At 48.9% G+C, this 18,920-nt stretch overlaps 1 protein-coding gene across 2 annotated transcripts in view; it reads left to right on the forward strand.

The window, feature by feature from the left end:
* CSMD2 (CUB and Sushi multiple domains 2) overlaps nucleotides 1-18,920 on the forward strand; it is a 563,293-nt gene that overhangs the window by 488,415 nt on the left and 55,958 nt on the right. For both annotated transcript variants that reach the window (XM_037881906.2, XM_043532277.1), the window contains 7 exons: nucleotides 870-1,058; nucleotides 2,155-2,301; nucleotides 5,204-5,392; nucleotides 15,046-15,231; nucleotides 16,127-16,321; nucleotides 17,949-18,122; nucleotides 18,581-18,754. In XM_037881906.2, coding sequence (XP_037737834.2) covers nucleotides 870-1,058; nucleotides 2,155-2,301; nucleotides 5,204-5,392; nucleotides 15,046-15,231; nucleotides 16,127-16,321; nucleotides 17,949-18,122; nucleotides 18,581-18,754 — 1,254 coding nt within the window. The remainder of the gene's footprint in view (nucleotides 1-869; nucleotides 1,059-2,154; nucleotides 2,302-5,203; nucleotides 5,393-15,045; nucleotides 15,232-16,126; nucleotides 16,322-17,948; nucleotides 18,123-18,580; nucleotides 18,755-18,920) is intronic.

Raw genomic sequence — 18,920 nt, forward strand, 5'->3', positions numbered from 1 at the left:
AACCCCCGTAGCACCGAGGAACTGACTGCAGCTAAGTGCAGTCCTCCTGAGGGCAGAATCTGTGAGGTGCAGTTTCTGGATTAGTACTACATAGTGCATTAAAGAAGAGAAAATTGAATGCCCTGAGTGTGATGCATCACACCCCTTCCTGTTACTCAGGAGGAATGCCAAAGATGCAACCCTGTTATCTTATTTATCCTATCGCTTCCTAGTGATAGGTTTTTTTTCCACTTCTCTTCATCGTCTTTCCTCCATCTGAACATTTTTGCTATATAATGGGAGATTTTTCTATAGCTTTGTGTCTCTCTAATAGTGTGAACTAAAGGAGAGAACGGGGCGGGAGGGGGCCATCATTTAGTTATTTACTGGTGGTTGTTAGCCTGCAAACCAAGAGATTGCTTAAATTATATCTGATCACCAATTTAAAGCAGTAAAAAAATCATTAATGGGATTAAGGATTTGGAAAGAATCCACTGTCCCTTCTGGACATCTCTTGCTGTTTTCTGTAATCCAAGTATAGCGCTCACTACAGCATTAGACACAATTGCTGATGGATGGATGTATAGATAAATAAAGATCCTGTTGTGTGTTTGTCTTCCAGTTTCTCTTGGGTTAGTTTTTTGGTTTGTTTTTACACCAAACTTTTATTTAACACTTGCTTCTGGTATAAGCACTTCTGAGATTGTGTGAGATCTAGTAATTAGAGCGAGCAACTAGGACTTGGAGTTGGGAGCCTTGTCCCCTCAAACCACTTTGGAAATTGTAGCCTAACTTTAAGCTCCTGCATTTTAAAACCTTGGCCTTCATTTTCTTCTGGCCCCTGAAATGAGGTCTCCTTTTCTGTGGACTCTTGTTTGGGTTTTGTTTAGTGCACTGCCTGATGAATGAGGTTCTGACGGACTCCACCGGCGTGATCCTCAGCCAGAGCTACCTGGGGCGTTACCCCCATTTCCAGACCTGTTCCTGGGTGATCAAAGTAGAGCCCGGATACAACATCACCCTCACCATCGAGTACTTCCTGAGCGAGAAGCAGTACGACGAGTTCGAGATCTTTGATGGTAACTGTCGAGTGAATCACTCGGACGATGTCTGTTGGGGGTGGGGGAAAGAACACAACCGCGTAGCAGTGAGTGTTGCTGTTAGTCACTAAATACTGTCTTCCCTGAGCCTAGGCCGTTCTTTCCACCAACATGCCTATCACCCTGTTGTGCTTGGAGAAAGCCCCCCTAAGTGGGTATGTCTACACTGCAGTTAAACACTTGCAGCTGGCCTGTGTCGGCTGACTTGCGCTCATTGGGCTTGGGCTACAGAAATGTTTGTAAGTGTGGCGTAGACATTCAGGATCATGCTGGAGCCCAGGCTCTGGGATCTTCCGCTGTCACAAGGGCCCAGAGCCCAGTTTCCTTCCTGAGTCTACACCACAAATATAACAGCCCCGTCGCCCAAGCTCTGCAAGCTGGAGTCAGCTGACGTGGGCCAATCGCGGGGTGTTTAGCTGCAGTGTAGACATACCCTGGGGGAGCAATTCTACTTGGGAACGCAGCACAGTGAGAAGCTCTGCTTTGTGCTTCACTTCCAGGTGAGGGAGGGGCCGTGATTTCATCGGGGCGAGATGGCTCAGTGAAGTAGTTGGGATAGCTTTGCACGGAGAGAGGGAAGTAGTTGGAGGACGTGCAAGGCTGAAGAACAATGAGGACGGTCGTTGGGGAGGATGGGTTGAGAGGGAGGAATGAAAGGAGTTTAAAGCAATCCAAGGACATTTGCCTAAACCACACACCAGGGAGATGTGTCACTTTGCAGGAGAGCTGAGGAGCCTGTACTCAGTCAGGTTCTCTTGTGTCACAGCTAAGCAGCTCCGTTAATGCACTCAGAAATGCAGCCGCATGGCTGAACCCAGAACACAAACCCCTTGCCCATTGTCCCAGTGAGTGTGCAGAAGGTTCTGCCCCGGGGAGAAATGCTGGCCCCGCAGAACTCCATGGCAATGTTCAAGGGGAAGGTAAAGCTCCCACAGTGTGGCCAAAAGCAGGTCTGGCCATGTGTCCCTTCTGCAAAGATCAGGTCCTGGTGTGTGAGGCTAGGAGTGACTATTGCTGAGGGGAGGTGTTGCCATGTGCCAGCCCCAACTTTCACTTGTCTGATCTTTCCCTAAAGGTCCCGCTGGCCAGAGCCCACTGCTGTTGTCTCTAAGTGGGAATTACTCTGCTCCTCTGACTGTAACCAGCACTGGGAACAAGGTCTATCTCCGCTGGTCCTCCGACCATGCATACAACAGAAAGGGCTTTAAAATCCGCTACTCAGGTGAGTTCGTAGTAGAGAATGGAAACCAGCCCCTGAGAATGTGGCTGTTCCTTTGGCTAACTCCCTTTGCGTTTCCCATTTGAGTGTTGTTCCTGCATGAGCCGAGCAGGGCTGGGTTGGGCAAATGCAGCTGTACAGAGCATTCTAGAGCAGCCCAAAGCCTGCCTAGTTTTCAGTTCACTGCACAGGTCACTGATGTTTGGGAAACTGGGTCAGTTTGGGGTTTCCAAAGGAACTGTGCAGCTTTTGCCTGCAGTTCACCCTGCATTTTGTATTTCTGATGCCCCCATCCCTGTGATATCTGGGCATCAAACCTTTAGTTATTTTGTGGGGGGGGGGGCGGGTGTTGGGAGCAAAAACTCCAGGGAACCCTTCCTGGGGAACCAAAACCGGAAAAATGTTGCATGATCTCAGTGACCCGAAACTAGTTCCACACAGCTGTCCGTAGACAAAATTCGACCAGGCGTAGAGTTGAGTCCCACTGATGTCCAATGTACAGCATAGGCTTTTTGCAGACTCTTGGCATCGGGGGAGGGGGGGGGGATTTTATCCACCTGTTGTGTGGATCTGAAGCCCTGATTGGACAGCTTCTTCAACTGCTAAGTCCTTAAAACAGCATTTCCCTAGCTTTGATTCATTTCAAGATCACTTTGATGGTGTGTTATTGGATCCTAGTGCTGAGGAGGCCGTGTGGCTGCTCAGAGCTGTCTGGCGTGTGGCCTCAGAAGCACAGCACTTGGAACTTGTGTGAGAATCCGTTTGGTGCATGAGAAGTGACTCAGGAGTGACTTCTTGTATTATGGCACCCAAAGGGAAATACTGGGGCTAAAATCCTGCTCCCATTCCAGTCACTGGGTGTTTTGCCATTGCTGTCAGAGGGAACAGGGTTAGTTTTAATGTCTCATCCAGCATAAACCAATTACTGGATACTAACCGTTTACTAAGAATTCCTCAAAATTAATTAGCATCTTTTGGAAGCTAGCAAATTTCAATTACTTAATGACGGCCATAAAACTAGAGTGTGACCCTGAGTGAATGTCATAAATAAATGCCATTACTCAGTAAATGAATCAATTAATATTTAATTACTAAACATTACTCCTAATTTCCAGAGCTGGGTAAATCTTGGTGGTTTTGCTCCTCTAGGGGTGGGCTTGTGAACATTTCCTTTTTGATTTCTGACGTGGACCTCCACTGAGAACATAAAAACCCAAAGCAAAACTCATTCGAGCTCACTGAGTTTCACCTGTTTTTGTCTCCAAAAGACTTGCAAAATTGAGAGTTTTGCCCAGCTTCCCATACAAGAAAAAGTACTTGAATGATAGCCCCAACCCGACTTACAGGATGTGGGGGACTCTATCCTGGGAAGCAGTGACTCTAAAAAAAGATTTGGGGGTAGTGGTGGGTAATCAGATAAACATGAACTCCCACTGTGACCCAGTGACCAGGAGGGCTAATATGATCCTGGGATGCATAAACAGGGAAATCTCGTGTAGGACTAGAGAGGTTATTTTACCTATGTATTTGGAACTGATGCGACCGCTGCTGGAATCCTGTGTCCAGTTCTGGTGTCCACAGTTCAGGAAGGATGTTGATTAAACTGGAGAGGGATCAGAGAAGAGCCAGGAGAATGATTAAGAATTAGAAAACATGCCTTCTAATGATAGACTTCAGGAGCTCAATCTGTTTAGCTTAACGATGGAAGGATAAGCAGTGATGTCATTATAGTACCTACATGGGATACAAATATTTAGCAGAGAAAGGTATAACATGATCCAATGGCTGGAAGTTGACGCTAGACACATTCAGACTGGAAATAACGCACACATTTTTAACCATGTGAGTAATTAACCATTGGCACAATCTACTAAGGGTTGTGGTGGATTCTTCATCTCTGACAATCGTTAAATCAAGATTGGATGTTTTTCTAAAAGGTCTGTGCTGGGAATGGTTTGGGGGCAGGTCTCCAGCCTGTGTTATACAGCAGGTCAGACTAGGTGATCACGGTGGTCCCTTCTGGCCTTGGAATCTCCGAAAAGCACTGCAGCGTCTGGATTGTCACCTGCAGCGTTTTCAGGGCTTACTCTGGAATGCTGTGGTGCTTTGTAATAATGGCTCCGGTTCTGGCCCCAGTTCGCTCAAAGGGCATGTGACCGTCAGACCAACCCTGCCGGCTTGGAACAGAAGCTGAAATCAGCCGCGTTGAGATGCTCTCGGTGTTCAAGAACACCCCCACTCCTTGCGCACAGCTCTCTCAAGGCCCCATCGTGAGCAGTGCTGAGCACCCACAACACTCATTGGATCCAGTGGGAGTTGGGGGCACTCAGAACCTCTCAGGGTCAGGCCCTTAATTACTGAGGGCAGGACTGAGCTGCCCTTACTCCAGTGCTGCATCTCACGGTGCTGTAAGGGCCATCTCTGTGAGCAGCTGCTCCTGCTCCCATGCAGGTGGGCAGAGCCTTGACTCCATTCCCCCAACATGCCAGCCAGCAGTGCTGAGCTGGTGCAAAGAGCGGAAGTCATCTGGCATAGACCAGTGTAGCACGTTACTTTCCCCTTTGAGCAAGGATGAAAGTGTGTCTCTGAGTCACAGTTCCCCCCCTCGTCTGCTGCTGGAGCAGTACAGTCTTGCCCTAAATATGGCTGGAAATCACTCGCAGAGTGGACAGGTTCTTTGCATTGCTGTTAATAATGCCCGTTCCTGATTGTGTGCCATTGTAACATTTCCCCCTTTGGCTTTATATTTTTTTGCAACCCGTCTCTTTCCTTGTAAGCTCTTATACCAAAGCAAACCCTGTCTAACACCTAAGCACAGAGAGGAGAATTTGTCTCGACATGGCACCTCTTTTGTTCCAGGATATGTCCGTGTGTGTGTGTGTGACATATTTTCCCCCTTCTCCAGCTTCTTACTGCAGCCTCCCTCCGCCCCCTTTCCACGGCTCGATTCTCAGCCATACCGGGCTGCAGCCAGGCAGCGAGATCCGTTTCGGCTGCGACGCGGGCTACCGTCTCATTGGCCACAGCAGTACCATGTGCGCAAGGCACCCTCAAGGCTACTACCACTGGAGCGAAGCGGCTCCTCTGTGCCAAGGTGAGGAGAAGGCAAATGAATAATTTTATTAAGATGATGTTGAAGTAAAAAGAAAACAGTGCAGAGTTTTAAGTTTCTGGTTACCAGGGAATAAGGTACAGATTATCAAGGGGTGCGAAATTCGGTTTAGGAATGGGTGGCGTAAGGAATACATAATCTGCAATCTCCCTGATTGGGGGTAAAAGTTTAACGGGTCAAAGTACAGACATTGAGATATGGGGGTATGTTGTTCATATAATGGCTATGTTCAGGTGTGGAGTATAATGAGTGGATACGATGATGAGGATGGATTTACCCTCATTTGGTGGGTTTGTACTAAGGGGACACCCAATCCCCTGAGCTCTTCCTCAGTCTGAGCTCAGATGAAGTGCTGGCTTGCCTGGGGGCTTGGGCTGGGTAGAACTGCACTGCTGCGGCCCTTTTTCCCCTGCTCGCTGGGTGCCTCTGGCTGCAGGTAGGGGCAGTGGGGAATGTTTACTCAGTGCGAGCAAGGGGCCAGGAGGTGGGGTAGATGTTACGGCTTCGGCTGGAGCTTAGGCTCTGAAGCCTTAGGGAAGAGGGAGCAGGGTTCAAAGCCTGTGCCGCAATGTGTACCATTGTGGAGGAACTGGGTCATGGTACAGCCCAGCCTGGAGCGAGGGCTTTAGGGGTTGGGGCGGGGTTTTCAGAAGCACCAAAGGAGCATGGGTCTCCTTGACCTGCAATGGGATTGTGGCTTCAGTGGCAGGATTGTGCTTCCTAACTCCCTTAGGCACATCTGAAAATCCCAGCCTAGGCTAATTATTGTGTGCTAAGGGGGAGATTTCTCAAGGCACAAATGACAGATAGGTGCCCAGCTCCAACTGGCTTTCAGTAGGAGCTGGGCACACAATGGTCCTTTGTGAATTTCTCTCTTATTGATCATGTGTCTCAAGCACACAGCGCTTTGCACATGCATCAGAGGGAAAAGCTCCCGCCGGAACATCACCGGCTGCATCACCATGTTCCATCCTTTTTTTTTAAGCCCAGCTCTCTCCTCCCCGCTCACTGCTTTTGGTATTTGTATCTGTTGTGACGGGGCAAGGCCAGATGGCTATGGAAAAGTAGTGGGAGATAGATATATTAGCTCCAGGCTAAACAAATCCCTGGTACCAGGTTAAGTGAAATGGAAGCTGCTCCAGGTCAATTAAGACACCTGGGGCCAATTAAGAACTTTCCAGAAGGCAGGGAGAAGGCTAGGTTGATTGGGACACCTGAAGCCAACCAGGGGCTGGCTGAAACTAGTTAAAAGCCTCCCAGTCAGTCAGGTGGGGGTGCATGTCAGGAGCTGTGGGAGGAAGTTGTGCTGGTGGAGAGGCTGAGTGGTACACACCATATCAGGCACAAGGAAGGAGGCCCTGAGGTAAGGGTGAAGTGGAGCTTGAGGAAATGAGGGCTGCTGCAGGGGAAGTAGCCCAGGGAATTGTACATGTCATGTTTCTAAAAGGTCAGCTACCATAGCTGATACTATTAGGGTCCCTGGGCTGGAGCCCGGAGTAGAGGGTGATCCCGGGCTCCTCCCCCCCCCGCTTTTGCCCGCTGATTAATCACTGAGACTGGGAGACAACAGAGACTGTGCAAGAAAGGATAATTTCTCCTCACCTCCCTTGGTGGCTTATGATGAAAATGGCTCAGTAGACCGTGACCCTTGTCTCTAGAAAAAGAAGGGTTACGTGGAGGGTCACAGTGAGCCTCTGAGGCTAGCGAAATCCACCAGGAAACGCGGGACCCACAGAGGCAAGGACAGAGCTTTGTCACACTGTTTTCAGTCCGACGATCATCCCTGCTTTTCTCTGTTGATAAAACACTCCTCTTTATCCTGACGGGGTTTTCCAATAGCTCCGAATGTTTCTTCCTGTAATGTTCCAAGAATCCAAGTGAATGTAATGCTGGGGAATCAACATTGTATTGATGGCTCAGGAAACTAGCCAGAGAACAGGTACCGTGTAGGCAAGGTGTTACTAGCGTTATCCCTCACCCCATGGAGTAGCAGGATAGTTCAGGGTGAGATTTTCAAGAGATGCTTAAGTGTTTTAGGAGGGTAAGGTACACTTGTGCTCCTAAATTACTTTGGCCAGATTTTTAAAGGTATTTAGGTGACTAATGCCCATTAAAAACCTGGGTGTTAGGCTCTTTTGTAAATCCTGTCCATTCACACCTTAGCTTCTGTGAGGACTTGGAAAAAAACCCAGATGGCTATATCTTTCAAAATGCAAAACTCTGACGGAAACTGTTGCTGTGTGGGGAGGATAGGGGAAATTTTGCAACATTGTCTCTATTTTTTAACCATTTTTCAATAAATAGCATTTCGGGGTGATGTTGTTTGGTTGAAATTTCAACACAAAAAACTCGGGAGTAAAATTTGCAAAAATGTTGCTAACTTCTTCCTTTGTTTTTCAATCAACTGCAGAGGGCAGGAGGGGATACGGACACTCCAGACTGCTAGGAATTGCACTGGGACCCACGCTCTCCAATTGCAAGGGCTGCTCTGTGTTTGATTGCCCTGAGTTCCTTTTTAGAGTTTGTACTAACAGAAGGGCGAGTGGGGTACAGCAATCCAAGCCACGGAAAGCGGTGCTGTTGACAAGAGGCGGATAAGGGACGGGGCTGGGGCAAACAAGTGAATAACCCCAGTCTAAAATACCAACTGGGGTAAAAGCCGGTTCGTTGAATAGAGCAGCTGAATCCGAGCGTACGACACAGTTATGTTAGCAGCAGGCTGTCATAGCAACTATAGCTCATGAATCCCGATGGAATGAGACATTAAACCATGTGTGAAGAATTTCTGTCGGGTACCTGAGAAAGCAGGAATTACTTGTTGAAATCTTTCTAAACGAAAGCCCCACCATCCTTGTTGCTGCGTCAGAGGATAGTAACACTCCTGAGCATTTACTAGATTGGCCACTTGAGATGCTACCTGCCCTAAAAGGCGATTTACGTTGGGGATCGCATTCCTATTAAACAAAACAAATCCACCCTCCAGCCTAGATCCTGAAAAGTATTTAGGAGCCTAACCCCCGTTGGTTTGAATGGGAGTTAGGTGCCTAAATACCTTTGAGGATCTACTCCTCCCTTCCTGCAAGACAGGGGGAATTTTAAAGCATCAGGGAGACTTTACTTATATAGAGAGAGTGTGTTGGTTCGTGGGTTGTGCTGGACATGTCCTGCAGCTGCGCCGAGGTGGACATCAACAAGACAATAAAAGTGGGATGGGGGGCCCGAGTCCCATTCGGCCTCCCTCAGTGATTCCACTGAAGCTGACTCTGTGTTGTGTGGTCCATTAGTTACAGCTACAAGATCTGGAAGCCAGAAAGCCCCTGTGGTGTTATTGAGAGCTTGGCAGCTCAGACCCTGCATGAAGCCTGCTCCTTCCAGAGTCATTCCAGGCCTACGGCTGTTCCTAAAGCAGCGGGGGCCGCTCTGGAAAGTCAAATGCAGCCTGCGAGCAGAGTTTCGCTCGGGAGCTGCTTCACCAATAACAATTGCATGTGCCTGTGGATTGATTTACTGGGTGTGGCTCGGCCATGCACCTTGCCCTGTAGCCACCTGGCATGTTCCAGTGAAACGCTCGTGGTAAAGCAGCAGGAGTGTGCAGGGAGACCCAGCAATGATGGGGTGAACAATCTGGCCTTTATTTGGGTTACTTCTTTTATCAATGCACAGCAGGCCAAAGTCCTCCCTGGTGTGACTCTACCAACTCCGTAGAGTTACATCAGGAATGCGTATGGCCCGGTATCTTTACAAATATTAGATAGGTGAAGTTGGGGGAAAGCTCATCCTTTGGGACTAGTGGGTGAAGTACAGGCCTGGGAGTCAGGACTCCTGGATTCTCTCCTTGTCTCTCTGTATGGCAAGTCACTTCCCCGCTCTGTGCCGTAGTTTGTCCCCCGTTTTTAAAATACAAATCATATTTCCCCACCATTATCAAAATCTTTGAGCTCTGTAGTACTGGATAAGTAACACTAGCTAAGTGCTACTTATCACTGTAATTCACAGTGGTAGCAGCTCCCCCATCTGGCCTTGATGAGATGAGATCAATTGCTGGCTTGTCTATGTTGCCCAGTACAACTACATAAACTCCAGCACGTATTTTTTGTTGCTCTCTTTCAGCCAACTGGCAACCTTTTGTTTTTGGCTGTCCTCAGCATCTCTCTTTTCCAGTAGCTAGCATCACACAGCAGGGATTTGGGAACTCGTCCCACAACATGGAATAAATTGCTCATACAATCAGCCGTGTCGGGAGGATGGGAACTGGGGTTCCCATAAGCACATGGTTTAGTTAACAATGACATTTCCCATAGCCCCCTTCTGCCAGCTCAGAATCCTCCAGTCCTTTCCCCATCCTCTCCAAGTAATCTTCATTGGCTGTTCTGTCCTGGCTGACATTTATGGAACTAGTACAGAACATTCTGCGGGGAGCAATCCTGCACTGGCATAGAGGGGACAATACAAGATGATCTAATACATCATTTCTACCTCTGCTGTCTATTTTTAAGCTGCCTTCTTTTTGCAGTCACAGCTTCATGTTTGCCATCAGAGCCTGTGTCCTTCCCTAGCACACGTTTTCCTGTAAACACCGCTCTCATACCTTCCCGCTCCCTCCCCGGCAGCGCCCCCCCCCCCCCCATCCTGAGAGCTAGGCTCTGAACGGGTCCCTCAAAGATAAATGTTGACTTTGCTTTCCCTGGGAAGAGTTCCAATATTTCGTCCTCTTCTCTGACTCCCCTGGATTGCAGCGCTTGCGTTTCAACCTGGGTAATGCACTGCTGGAGCAGATGGCAAGTTTATTGCAATCCCAAAAACCAAGCCTCTCTGCTCCACGCCGGGCCTGTAAATAAAGACTAAATAATCCCACATTCTGTTCAAGGATACCAAATTTGCAAATAGGGACATCCTTCCACTGCAAAGCGCAGGGCGCCAGAGCCCATGTGGTGGAGCAAGCAGAATATCCGAAGGCCCAGCCAGCCGTCTGTGATGGACTGTTCACGTTTCAGCCTGGCCATGGGTTTTGTGGGGAACAGAGGGGATTAGTAGCATAATGAACTTTTTATTTAACTACATCTGGCCTGAATGGCCCGGATTATTGCTGACTACCCTCTGTGTCAACATAGGGTTTATGCAATGGCAGGTTTCCATACAAAATCAAACAGGCAGCTACAGAGACACAAGGAAACCAGCATAACAAGAAGAAATAACTGGCTGGAGTGCTAGAAGCCCATAAATAGCATGGGACTAATTCTTCTCTGGGTCGCATGGTGTCACTGCAGTGGGGTTACCCCAGGGTAAAATTAGCATAACAGAGAGGCAAGTCTGGCCCCTTTGTTCTAGTGCTTCTTCTCTTGTCATTACCCCCTCCCCAATATTACGTCCGTGTGGCTAGTTGCTTTGGTGTCGCTTCTCCACTATTATTTATTGTGTGTATTACTGTAGCTCCTAGAGCCCCATTGCGCCAGGTGCTGTGCGCACACCCAGCAGGAGGTGGTGCTCACCCCCCAAGAGTAAGGGTGGGCAGAAAGAGGGATGCTTATCCCCGCTTTACAGATGGGGGAAGTGGCATACCCAGCTTAAGGTTGGTGGGATACCCAGCTTAAGGTTTTCACAGGAAACTTAGGGAATGATGTGTCCAAGTCTCTTGGAGTTTCAGTGGAAATTGGGCACCCAGTTCTCTTCAGCCCCTTTGAAAAGCCCCGCCTTAAGTGCTCAGTGCCTCAGTTTCCCCAAACGGGAAACGGGATAATCCTTGTGTCATGCTGGGAGCTTGTGGCAGAAGTTGGTTCTGCTCAGTTCCAGTACCTTGCCTCAGCCACTAGGTCCTCTGGTTTGCAAATGGCATCGGTGCTAAAGGATACCTGCACCAGCAGAAAGCATGGAGCAGTCTCCGCTCTCTGGTTCCATACACACTAAAGCTCAGATCCAAATCCCAATGAAGTCAGTAGAAAGACTTTCAGGGGAGGTCGGCGTCGCAAAGAAACAAAACCCTGCAGCAGCTAAAAATAGCAGTAGCAGTGTAGGTGTTGGGGCTTGGGCGAGAGCCTGGGCCCTGAAACCTGGCCTGGGGATTTGGTCTTGGAGCCCAGGCTCAGCCCAAGTGGGAATGTCTACACCCGAGTCAGTTGACCCAGGCTCTGAAACTCGCTGCCGTGGGGTTTGCTTTTTTTTTTTTTTTTTTTTTTTTACTGTGTAGACATACCTGCACTGACTTTAATGGGGTTTGGATCGGTCCCTAAGTGTTTTCACTTCTGAGAGTTCTCTTTTTGGCGAAGTCCCTAAACACCACCATCTCCTTGTCTCCTCTTTCTCTTAGACTCTGAGAGGGAGACAGGGTGAGGTAGACACCAGAGGAAAAGCTATTGGCTTGGTGGTTACCTCTTGAGTTGCTTTGATCAGATATAATGTGTGGGAAAAAAGTGATTACCAAATGACAGCTAACAGGCTAAGAATGATATGAATTTCCAGCACCGTCGTCTTTCACCTCTGAATGAAATTGATATTCAGCATGGCAACTTGTCTAGACACCCCGTCTCCTAGCCGGATTCATCAAGCTCCTTAGCTCGCTGAAGTGACATACGTGCGATTATCATTTCAACCGGGGATATGCCTGATCCCGCTAATACGTGTTTGCTGGATTACCCACGTGTATTAGCAAGACCAGCTTATGTTAGGTGCTGCTTAATTGCTTTCCAGACTGGAGCGTTGAGTGGCTCAGGCGCTGGGAATGAGATGAAAGGTGCTTTGCACCTGTAAGGGTGGAGAGCCATGTCACCAGTGGCAGGTCTGTGCGGAATGAAATGTGATGGGTCTGTCCACTCAACGCCCGATGGGGCCCGTATCACAAAAAGCCACTCTCCTGACTGGCTCTGAGTTTTGCAACCTTTCATGGCCTGTTGGGTGAATAAGAGGAAGGCTGGTTGTGTGGCTGAAGTGGTGGACTGTGACTTGCTCTTCCAGATTTCCTTGGGTGACACCTTGCACAAGCCACATCACCTCTCTGTGTTTTAGTTCCCCACCGGTAGGATGGCGATCAATATTCTCCCATTGCATGCCTTGTCTGCGTGGCTTTTAACCTCTTTAAGGCTGTCTCTCTCTGTGTTTATACAGCACCTAGCATAGCAGGGCCCTTATCACAGTCGAGGAGGAAGGAGGAGGACTGGACATTCCTCTCACCTCTAGAGGGGGGCCCATCCTGGTGAAGCTTGAATGTGGCAACTGTGATCTAGTGGCTAGAGCACTGCTGTGGCATTCAGGGAACTGGGGTTCTATTCCTGGCTCTGCCACTGGGTGACCTTGGGGAAGTCTTTGTGCCTCAGTTTCCCCATTTTACAAGTCCTCCTTTGTAAGGTGCATTGAGTATGCCCACGCAGTGGCTGAGCAGAGGAAGCTCTTTCTCTAGGGATGGTCACTCGCGTAATACATTAACTTTAGACCCTTTTAAATAGAGATACCCACATGTACCATTGTTTGGTGCAGGGGTCCACCCCAAAGCGGCAGTTCCTACAAGTCCTGTTATCTCCTTCCACCTCCCTAGCCTGTGGTGGCATTTTGCGGCGAGGCTCTGTTGGCTGCTTTCTGACGGCAGCGTAACGTTGCACAAGCTCTCCATTCCCATTTGCCGTCCTACGCCAGTCCAGACAGGTGGGCTCTGAGTCATCAATCCAAATGGACCGGCTGCCGTCTTACCCCGGACTCAAGAGGAGTGGGGCGGGAACCCACTTGTTATATTTGGAGGCGAGCCCCAGACCACTTTTGCAGCCACAGTGAATGCTGATGAAGAAAAGGGGATTGAGAGACAGCCTCTGCTTGCCCAATTTTCCAGCTCTGTGGGCGCGGGAAGAGGTCAGCATGACGTGCAGTGTGTTGTACAAAGCTCGGAGCACGGACACACACCATTCCAGTCTGCCTTTTGCTTGGGTGACAAGCTTCTGCGCCCACTCCCCTCTGTCCCCTAGGATCAGCCCCCTTTCTAACCCCTCTAAACGCTCTCTCTCTCTCTCTCTGTCCCTGCTGCCCCATTAAGCCAGACACTTTCAGGGCCTTGAACTCCAGCCCACCACACTGCATAAGAACGGCCACACTGGGTCAGACCAATGGTCCATCCAGCCCCAGTATCCTGTCTTCCCACAGTGGCCGATGCCAGGTGCCCCAGAGGAATGAATAGAACAGGGAATCATCCAGTGATCCATCCCCTGTCGCCCATTCCCAGCTTCTGGCAAACAGAGGCTAGGGACACCATCCCTGAAGCCTCTCGCTTTACAGGGGGGAGTGCCCAGAAATCAGTTGGGATAGACTCATTCAGGAAGGGCTCTCAACACTGCGGCACCCAGTTGTCAAGGGCAGCCTCGCCTCTAACGATCTGTTATGCTTAGTGTATTAAAGTGGTCATCACGAGGTCCACTGGGTTACCCGGAGTACATGGGGATGGAGCCATGTTCTACCCATCTTTACTTCGTGGTTTTCAGTGGGAGCTTTTCCCCCACTCATTAGGTATGGTGCAGTTGAATAGAGCAGCGAGTCCCCCATTCTGCAATCCTGTGTGTGTAAAATGTTATTTTTGTGGCACTGAGCAGGTCCCTTTACAAAACACAGCAATAGGGACAGAGGCTAGTCACAACGCATTTGTCTGTGGTGACCTATTCATCCCGGGAGCCAAGAGGTTCTGGAGCTATGTTTGGATTGGTTTCCTCTTCCTGATGCTTCAAGAACCTGACCCATAGGGAAGCAGGGCCCCATCAGGAAGAATTTGGATGGGTGCCCCTTTCTGCCTGGACTTGGATAGATGAAATGAAGAGGAATCGGTGTGTCCCCTTCAAGCTAGGTATCTTGTCTTAACTCCGGGTGTGGAATCCTGCCCCACAAGTCCTTGAATGGAAAGGGTTAATAGAATCTCTGTTTCTTGGACCCCGAGCTGACCACCAAACCATTCCCTCTGGCTACTACAGTGAGCTTTTTAGCAATAACAGTGCGAGAGCCTTCTCCTCTGCAGCTCCAGTCACCTTGCACAGCCTCCCTGCCTCACTCCACTTTGTTGGCTCCATCTGATTTCACCTGTCATCTGATCACCATTTTTTCCCTCTTGCCTGTAACTCTAAATTTAGTCCTGCCTCTGCCACAACTAAACTATACAATTCTCTGTATTATATAATCAGGTGTTGTACAGGTTAATTAATTAATTGTACAGGTTAATTCATTAATTCTAGGAATACGTTTTGAGGTCCGGGGTGCTATAGGATCTAAATACAAAGGTCATTTTCTTATTTAGTCTTGCAACTCTGTTGTCAAAACGGTGGAGCACTTTGTGATCTATTTAGTATTACAGGCACTGTATAAAACGTAGGTCGGGGTGTAACGCCATTGACTTTGAAAAATGGAGCGGCCCCGGTTTACACCAGCTGAGGATCTGGCCCTTTGTGTTTATTAGAGATGGGCCACAGCACTGAGTTTGAATCTGGATTCAGAAATCTCAAAATTAGGAGTGGTTTGGATCTGGGAGGTTAGCTCAGTCCATCACGGCCCAGCTATGAATCCTTGATCTGGCTTGAAATCCCCACCAGTGGGGGCACCTGGAGTGGGCCTAGTTCTATTAATTAACCATCTATCAACATTTCAGCTCAGAGGGCAATATTTTTCCCCCTCCCCAGCTATCTCCTGTGGAGTGCCCAGAGCCCCGAAGAACGGAATCGTCTTTGGCAAGGAGTACACAGTGGGTACCAAAGCTGTCTATCATTGCAATCAGGGATTCCACCTGCTGGCCGGAGAAGAGTCCACCACAGAGTGTCTGCAAACAGGGCAGTGGAGTAACAGCAACATCCCTCCGCAGTGCGTGGGTGAGTAGCCCCCAGCTGGGTCCGGTCACCTTATCCGCGAGGTGGTTTTAAAAGGCTCTCCAGCCAAGGGAACGTTACATTATGGCTTTGTTTCTGGTCTTCAAAAATATGCATCACTGCCCCCTCTGCTGGATGGAACGTGTGTGTGAGAGCTACGACGTCGCCCTCGAGGGGCGGTTCGTGAATTCCACAGTACATTTTTGGGGTGATTTTTTCAAGACCCACCTGCCCCTTGTAACACTGTGTAACAGCAAAACAAACAAGAAAAATTAAGGACCCGCCCCAATGCCTTACGTAACTTATGGACAGCCCCTAAGTGGCAAAGCCCTAACACTATCCCCCTGTGTTTCACAGGTTATCGCCGGCTGTTTTGTAATTAGCTCTGTTCAGAGGTAAAAATGAGATATTCAGGCAAAGGACAGAAGAAGCCCTGTAAAAAGAAGGTGTGGTGGCCCTTTAAGGGAGGCTGCAGGCCCAGCACAGTCTCTGTCCAGTTTCAGCCCAGGACAAGGCACTTCTGGGAAGAATAATGCCTGGGAGTTGTAGGCTTGGCAGCAATGCATGCTGGGAGTGGGGGACAGAGACGTGAAAGAGCTTCCTTTCCCCTGACCTCTCTCTCAGCAGGCATCCTCTCTCCCCTTCCCAGCATCCATTGCTGCCAAGCCACCAACTCCCATCAAACCTAGAAACTACGTCCCCCAGAATTTCCTGGCTCTGGGCTGTAAACGGCAACAGGCTGGGCTGGTGCTGAAGCCTTCCTTAAAGGACCAGCACACCCTGTTACAAGCCCTGAGGCAGAAGGAGCCCCAAAGCGAAATCCTGAATTCATTCCCGTGTTTCTGCTTTTTCCCCCCCTGCCCCACTTTGCTCCCCCACGGTTGTGGTGGCTGTTCAGCCGTCACCTGCCCCGATATCAACAGCATCATGGTGGAGCATGGCCGATGGAGGCTGACCTACGAGACCCAGTACCAGTACGACGCCCAGCTCATGCTGATCTGTGACCCTGGGTACTACTACACGGGCCAGCGGGTCATCAAGTGCCAGGCCAATGGGACGTGGAGCATAGGTGACCCTATGCCAACGTGTAAAAGTAAGGATGGCAAATCTCAGTGGCCTATTCCTGGGCAGACTGCAGTGTTAAACATCTCACAGGGGAATCTGTTTTCCTCCCCACCAAGCCCACAAGCCCCCTCCCCTGCATGCACACACACACCGACCCCTACCCTTACCCCTGCCTTGGTTGCTGAGCTGCCAAATTCCTCAAGTAGAAGGAAGCTAGGAGCAAGGGATGGACCACATGTTGATCTGCTTCTTAATTTAATTAGAACAGCTCTACGTGGACCCAAATGCAATTGTCCATCCTTTGCTGTCAGATCCCAGCCAGCCAGCTGTCACTAGCGCCATAGTGAACTTTGCATTTAAAACCAAAAAAAAAACCCTACTTTAAAATCATACTTGAGCTTCCAATCTGACAAAAATGCCAAGTTTACAAGAGCAAACTGTGTAGATCTGTAAATCAAAATGCTCTTGGCAAATGAATTAAGTGACTCCTCCAGGCATCCTGTCTGTCCTGATGCAACTGCTGTGTTTTAGATCTTTCCTTTGTGAAAGGTCTTTTTCTCTCCTTAAGTGCAGATAGAGACAAAAAAATTAGACCTTCGAAATGGCACTTTTACTCAACCTTTGTGTCTGGAGATGCAGCTGCCGACTTCACTGTCAGACGCAAGATTTTGCTCTTGTTGGCGTTTCAGGGCTCAACCTGTTCTGGGAGTGAGTGAGCTCCCATTCTGCCTCGTCGGGAGCATTGTCAGCTAAATTCCAATTGCAGAATCTTGGTGGCAAGAGAGGGGGCAGAAAGAACCCAGCTCAATCCTCAAACCTCATGTTGAGTTGGAAGCATTAGGGAGTTTGAAAATATTAGAGACTGGCCAGACAGAAAGCTTGAAGAGGGTCAGATCTGAACTTTGTGGGCGGGACCTCAGTCTAAAGCTCGTGGTAACTAAACTTTGGATCCACACATTCCCCCCAATCACTGGGGAAGTTTGGCATGTCATCCAAACTTTGGGCATCTTCCCTGGAATATATCTTTTGACTTTTAAGCTGATCTGGCAGTCACTGGAAGGGAATAAATACGGATGTCTCTGGGGTCACACTTCTGATGTTAACTTCATAGTTTCTTTAGAACTCTGGTTGCCCGAACGTTCATAGATTCATAGAGTTTAAGCCCAAAAGGGAACATTAGATCATCTAGCCTGACCTCCTTTATATGTCAGGCCATTAAATGTCACCCAGCTACCTCTGTATATCTACCCAAAAGGCATCTGAAATACAAAAATATGGAGATTGCCAACCTGCATCAGACTGTCTAGTCCAGTATGCTGTCTCTGACTTTGACCATTGCCAGATGCTGTAGAAATCCCATACTGAACAATTATGGAAATACCAGTCCATAGGGGATGTTTCTTCCTGATCCCCATCAGTTAGAGTTTGGGTTATGTCCTGAAGCATGAGGGTTTATACCCCATATGTTTTCATCTTGTGTCAGGCAACTGTGGATGTTCTCATTAGCCATGTAAACGTCTAATCCTCTTTTTCTAATCCTGATAAATTCTTGGCCGTAGTAATAATTTGTGACAATTAGTTCCACAGACTACATTACATTCCAAAGCATTCCCCCAGCTGCTCTTCCTTACTGCATACTTTGGGATCTCTTTCAGTTATCTCCTGTGGAGACCTGCCAACGCCTCCCAGTGGGAACAGGATTGGGACTTTAACCATCTACGGCGCGACGGCCATCTTCTCCTGCAATACCGGCTATACCCTGGTGGGGTCACGTGTGCGGGAATGCATGGCTAATGGGCTTTGGAGTGGAACTGAAGTGAAATGTTTGGGTAGGTGTTGGAGTGATATCTGTGTAAAGTGATGAATTATGTTTCACAAAGGAATGAGAGACCAGAACCCCATTCAAGAATTTATGCATGTGCTTAAGTCTCACTCCCACTGAATTCAAAGGGGTTTAAGCACATGTTTAAATGGGACTTGAGGCTCAGCTGATTGATGAGTGTAACAAACTTTGGATTGTGAAGATGAAAGAGGTATATAAAAGGGATACATTATTTTTATTTGTTGCTATTTTATTTACTACTGCGGGGACTAGGCCCCTTCACCCTCTTAGGAAATGCCCCCGGGCCTGACCCCAAAGCACATTCCAGTCAGTGGAAAGACACCCATTGGCCCCACAGGCCTTGGGTCAGGCCCCATATCCCGAAATGGCAAGTCCTTTGCTTTGTTGCCACCGGCCCCTGCGTGCTCGCAGTTCTGAAAGGATTCCCTTGTGTGCCCCATCCAGCCGGGCACTGTGGCATACCCAACCCCATCGTCAATGGGCAGATCAACGGAGAGAACTACAACTACCGAGGCAGCGTGGTGTACCAGTGCAACCCTGGCTTTCGCCTCATTGGGATGTCGGTGAGGATTTGCCAGCAGGACCACCACTGGTCTGGAAAAACTCCTGTCTGTGTGCGTAAGTATGTTGTCAGGTTTATTTAGCCCTGCCATTGAAGGGACAGAGGCGGAAGTGTCCGGCCATTGTTCATCTAGGAGTTCAGAGACTGAGAGAGCAACTGGGGGAAAAGTCACTTCAACAAGCAAGGAAGGAAGGACTGGTTGGAGCTGGTTGGGGAGGGAGC

This window comes from Chelonia mydas, chromosome 19 (assembly GCF_015237465.2).
Source record: "Chelonia mydas isolate rCheMyd1 chromosome 19, rCheMyd1.pri.v2, whole genome shotgun sequence".
Taxonomy (NCBI): Eukaryota; Metazoa; Chordata; order Testudines; family Cheloniidae; genus Chelonia; species Chelonia mydas.